The sequence below is a fragment of the Sander lucioperca genome, chromosome 2 (genome assembly GCF_008315115.2).
Source record: "Sander lucioperca isolate FBNREF2018 chromosome 2, SLUC_FBN_1.2, whole genome shotgun sequence".
NCBI classification, from domain to species: domain Eukaryota; kingdom Metazoa; phylum Chordata; class Actinopteri; order Perciformes; family Percidae; genus Sander; species Sander lucioperca.
In genome coordinates this window covers 12,548,786-12,554,573 of record NC_050174.1, presented here as the reverse complement: position 1 = coordinate 12,554,573, position 5,788 = coordinate 12,548,786, and the positions used below count along the sequence as shown (strand labels likewise).

General features: G+C 42.0%; 1 protein-coding gene across 1 annotated transcript; it reads left to right on the top strand.

The window, feature by feature from the left end:
• The first annotated feature begins 1,342 nt into the window (after positions 1-1,342).
• foxb2 (forkhead box B2) lies at positions 1,343-3,369 on the top strand. The gene has a single exon (XM_031309064.2). It carries the CDS (start codon positions 1,895-1,897, stop codon positions 2,852-2,854), a length of 960 nt encoding a protein of 319 aa, XP_031164924.1. The 5' UTR covers positions 1,343-1,894; the 3' UTR covers positions 2,855-3,369.
• The last annotated feature ends 2,419 nt before the right edge of the window (positions 3,370-5,788 follow it).

Genomic DNA, 5,788 nt, shown 5'->3' with positions numbered 1-5,788 from the left:
ATGCTTTTACCCGCGTTGGCCTCTGAGGGCCTTAGAGTTTCAAAACTCATTTTTCAGGCGCCAGAAAAACAATTATGCAAAGAAAACAAAAACACAAGCACAACGACTTTCTTCATTTAGCATGAATATATAAATGTTCACTCTTTGTAAAACGAGGTGGCACTAAAAAGTGATTTTCCTTGCAATTACCTGATTTCTTTAAAATATGCTCTCCGTCGACACAGTTGACCTTTTGAGTAGGCTGAAGGACTGAGACATAACGGGAGAGATACACCGGCTAATTAATTGACACAGTTTTGAATATTCATACCTAATACAGCGAGCTTGCCCTTAATTACATTGTTGGACTTCTCTCCTAGGAGGCTAAATCACGAAAGGCTTAATTATTGTAATGTATTCGGGGCCCCACCGGGGCACCAGGGAAGACAGGAGCCTTCAAGGACCCAGTCATGACACCTGGCTAGAGAAAAAATATACGGAAGGGGAGCAGCTTTTGTTGTTCTCCACTGAACAGAATTCAGTGCAGGGGATGAAGTTTGTTTACATCCTTGTAGGATTCACCGGAGAGTGTTTGAACAGACAGACAGCCGCCGGACTCCCCTTTCAGCAATTAATCAACAACAACCGCTCTCCCCCCCCCCCTCTCTCTCTTCTCTTTCTCTTTGCCTCTCTCTTTCTTTCTGTGCTTGTGTGTCTGCGTGCACGCTTGTGTATTTGAGAGCGGAGGAGTAGCGCAGTGATGATTGTGCGCAAAGGAAGACATGATTTATCGTTTGCAAAGTCTGAAAGTGCAGTCGAGCAAATTTAACGAAGAGATTGTATTTATATATTCCATTCTTTACTATTTATTTCTCTCAATTGAAATGTGCTAAGTTGGCAATTCAAATCCACATTCTCCGTCATGGTTATTTCAATCATTTTATCTGAACACAAGACATCTTGATTTTAAAAATAGGCAATGTATGCTTTCTGAAATGTTTATGACACATTTTTACCAGAGAGGTCAAAGGTCAGGGTCAGTTACAGCTACAGAGGATATGTCATGGTCAGTTGTTAGCTACTTGCTGAAAGATATTGAGAAGAGTGGTCCCTTTAAACACAGTGGCTTAGTGCTTAAAATCAGTCAATCTGGCAGGATGCTTTGATTGGCAAACAGGAAATAAACATGTGTCTTGAAACGCACCCACCCCTAATTTTTATTCATTTGTTTATCCCCATATCGCTCTCTCTCTCTCTCTCTCTCTCTCTCTCTCTCTCTCTCTCTCTCGCGCGCGCGCGCGCGCACACACACACACACACACACACACACACACACACACACACACACACACACACACACACACACACACACAGCCCTCTGCTCTCCCCTGACGTGTCCCCTAAGTGTCTGGATAACAGATAATAGAGCCAGCGACCTGCGGGGGTCTTACAAAAACGGCACTCGGCGAGTGGGAGCATCGCACAAGAGGAGAGGAGCACACACCACACACAGACAGCGAACAGACAGTGAGCTGGTCCGCACATCCTTCAACCGCCGCGGAAACCGGAGGAAACTGAAAGAACCTCTTAACTTTTACGCACAGACTGACTTTTACGCACAACGCCAAGAACATAAATAGACAGAGAAAAGTCTTCAGAAGAAACTTTCTTGAGATGCAGGAGCCTCTCACGGATCTTACCTAACAGCAGCGGGCCTTTAGGCTACACTGTATTAATCGATACAACGAAAATTGACCAGCTTCTAATCTAATGGCTCAGAACTTTGGAACAGATCCGTCAGATGGAGACTGATATGAAAACTGTGAAATTAGCTCCTTAAATGATATCATTTTAAATATAACTTTAAAGGCTGTTTTATTTAACAATTCAACCTTCCAGTAAACAGTAACCAGTCATGCCTCGTCCTGGGAAGAACTCTTACAGCGACCAGAAGCCCCCATATTCCTACATATCACTGACAGCGATGGCTATCCAGAACTCATCCGAAAAGATGCTGCCTCTGAGTGACATTTATAAGTTCATCATGGACCGCTTTCCATATTATCGAGAGAATACCCAACGGTGGCAGAATTCCCTGAGACATAACCTCTCCTTTAACGACTGCTTCATCAAGATCCCTCGGCGGCCTGATCAGCCCGGAAAAGGCAGCTTCTGGGCGCTGCACCCGGACTGCGGTGACATGTTTGAGAACGGCAGCTTCCTGAGGAGAAGGAAGCGCTTCAAGGTGCTGCGCGCTGAGCATATGGCCTGCAAGAGCTCCCCGATGATGCATTATTTTCACCATCACCACCACCACCCGGGCAGCAAGCTGGGCACAGCATCCGGCCCCCATGACCATGCAGCCGGCCCTGCAAGCACAATGAGTCGGCTCCCTCACTTTCAGGGTTACGGGGGCATTACTTGCGCACAGTCTGGCGGGTTTAAACACCCATTCGCGATCGAGAACATTATAGGACGGGACTACAAGGGTGTGATGGCCAGCGGGCTCCCCCTCACCTCGGTCATGCACCACCTGGGTTACCCGGTGCCCCCGCAGCTAAGCAGCGTGGTCAACTCCATGTGGCCGCACGTCGGGATGCTGTCGGAGTCCATGGGTAGTGTGCACGTACCCCCTTCATCCGAGTACGCGCCCTTCAGCGTGTCAGCAAAGGGCCTGTACCACAATGCCAACGGGCAAACCCTGCCCGCCGTTCCCGTACCAATAAAACCCACCCCATCCCTGGGTCCCGTGCCCAGTCTGACGGGGCTGCAGTCCGGACCGGCCCAGCTCTGCTCACCGGTCTCAGTGATGGAGAAAAGCGATCTGCTGGAAGGGAAAGGCAACCCTCTACACCCGGCTCTCCTGCTGTCCTAACCGGGTAAATTGCGGGTCATTTTTGAAAAGTAACGCAAACAAGAAACACATTATTTTGTTATTCAGCAGCATCATCGTTTAAGTTAAGTGCAGCTGTAGGAGAGTTGTAAAAAATAAGGTTAACATTGTGCTGTGTAATGAGTTTTTCATTAGACCCATGTTGATTGAAATCATAATTTATTTGCACAATTTGTGAGGGCATTTGCCACATACTGGAATGTGGCACTGATAAATACAATCAGAAAAGTAGATATGCTGAACCCAAAGAAAGCTTTGATTTAGGAGACAACCAGTCTAAAATTCTTTCCAAATGTAAACTAACAACTCTGTTTATATTTTTGCTCTTATTCTATTTGTTCCATTTTAACCTATGGCAGGCCTTTCGGCTAAAGACAAATAGGCCTTCATGCTTTTTTAATTAGGCCTGTTGCACTTTTTTGTGTGTTACTTAGCAGTGAATTGAAAATGTTATGCTTGTATTATAACACTATTTATCTGAGAATATTCATAAAGAACTTAAAACCGAATCTTCTTTGGTGTTGTAGTTATTTAAATACTCGTTTTGATTAAACGTTTTTCGTGGATCACTGTTTGCACACCACAATTGAAGCAAAACTGAGATACATTTCATTACACTCTGGCATTCCTTTATATTAAATTACAGTGAGATTAGGTTAATGTGTTACATTTTCCTGATTTTGTGTTAATATTTGCTTCTAAACACACAATTAATAAATATTGTATAGTGTTCATATCACTGTCTACAAGAAGAAATAATAACAGCACAGGTTACTGTACATATTGCCACAAGTTGCTCTCTCAAATGTGTAATTGATGACTACGTTTATTTATTCTATACCAGCAGTTTTCAGATGCAACAGATCCTCATTTTTAATATTACATGAATACCCCCATTCTTTTTAATTTACACTATATTTTGGCTGTAATTGTATAGGGGACATACAGTTATAATGGTAAGAATAAAACCTGTGATGATGCAGTAATGTGGCCAGTTTTACTGAGTCAAAACATAATGACATAAAAGTCCCTTGAGCTTTTATGACTCTGGGCTCACCCGAACGGAGTCAAGAACCCCTCTTGAACAACTAACTTGGATTGATCACAGGGGAAGTGTATATTAAATAATATAAACAATTTAGCAGGAGGATCATTAAATGTTCATCATTTTAACATGACACACGAGTCCCCCAAATTCAAGAGATGCATCTGAGAAAAAAAAGATCTAAAAAAAACTGTGAAAAACAAACTTAGCCTGAGCCAAACTTTAAATGTTTAGGTTGAAGTCAAGCTATCATCTTCCATAATTCATCATTATATGTACACATTCATGACAGTGAGGGCATCATGACATGAATCACATCTGCAATGGGTATATGTGCTGATGCACGAGGTGTGTATGATCTTCATAAGATGGATATGAGCAGCCGACAATCTGGGCTGCAGCTTCACAACTTCAAAAGCAGACAGGGCGAGTGGATCAAGTTTTGCTCTTTTGTTTGCTCTGTTTAAACGTAGCTTTGAAGCTTCTCCTCTCCAGTAGCACAAAGCGCCAGGTTTAGCCCACTGAAAATGACTTATATTCAACCTCCTGTCCCCTGTTTAGCATCCCAAAGGCTCCCAAAGCCGACACTATTGTCACACCAGCCTCTGAACAAATAATTGAGATGCACCAGTGGAGAAGAGGCGTGGGAGTGAAGAATTAATACCTATTTTGGCATCATTGCTAACGAGCAGAATACATATAATACTGATTACCCATATCTTCTTCTCCCTCACCCTATCATCTTCTTATTTTATCCTGTTTTCATTATCTTCCCCAATTTATTTTTGCTGGCTTCTAGTTTTTCTCTATTGCATCTACATGTATGTAGATCTCCAAAGTTTATATCTTCTCATCTATCACTTTCTCTTATCCCCGTACACACATTTTTGCACACTGCAGGGTGTCTGTGATTCCTAGTTAAAGGGAACTGAAATTTCAGTGGAATGACAAAAGTGTCTATGTGAAAAGTGTGTGCCTCTGCCTGTAGGTGTGTGCGTGTGTTGCTTTAATTCCCTGATCAGCAGGCCTCAATGTCTTTAATAGCCCTCACTGCATTAGTGTATAATTAAATGCCACTAATTAAGACACAATAAGAGGAGTAATAATGCAGCCATTATTACCCTCCATGATCCTCTGTCCTCACAACACTGCAGTTAGATGCCTCTAGAATCATAATATCACATGAGGTCTCCTAATGTGCACATGTGTTTATGCACAGGCTAATAGGAGGTATATGTGCAGTTTATTTTTATATAAGGGTATAGACACTGTGCTGGTTTTGTCAAAGCATTTAACAGCATCTGTTAAATTATTTTCAGTACAAGTCTCCAGAGCAAGTTGGAAAATAGAGAGATGCTCTTATTTTTGTAGGCATGTTGGTATGCAGGCTCCATTACCATGTTAGATCTAATCCTGTATCTGGTTTCTGGTGTGTCAATATCAACATTTTGCTGGTTGAGCTGAACTTGGACGTTGTTTGTTGCATTACCCAGACATGCACAACAACCTTTTGAGTTTTTTTTTTTTTTTTTTAACAAAACATATCCAACTCAAAGGTAATCATTAGATATTATTGATTCATTAATTCACAAATAAAACCACATTTCTTTCTTTACTCAGAACAAATAAGCCAGCTCACTAAAACTTCTCTTCACTATGTAAAGCAAAGGGCGGCTGCAGCTGAATGTCATCAAACTGATGTGAAACATCTTAGAGTAATTACAGTAAATCAATGTAAAAATGATAAGGGTTGTTTCAGTGTTGTGTCTCACTCCAAAATTAAAACCGCGGAAAACTGCTAGTCTTCTTTGTGGGATAGATGCAATTACATTGTCAGTTTTCTATGTATTTAACTGATTTATTCTTAAAAC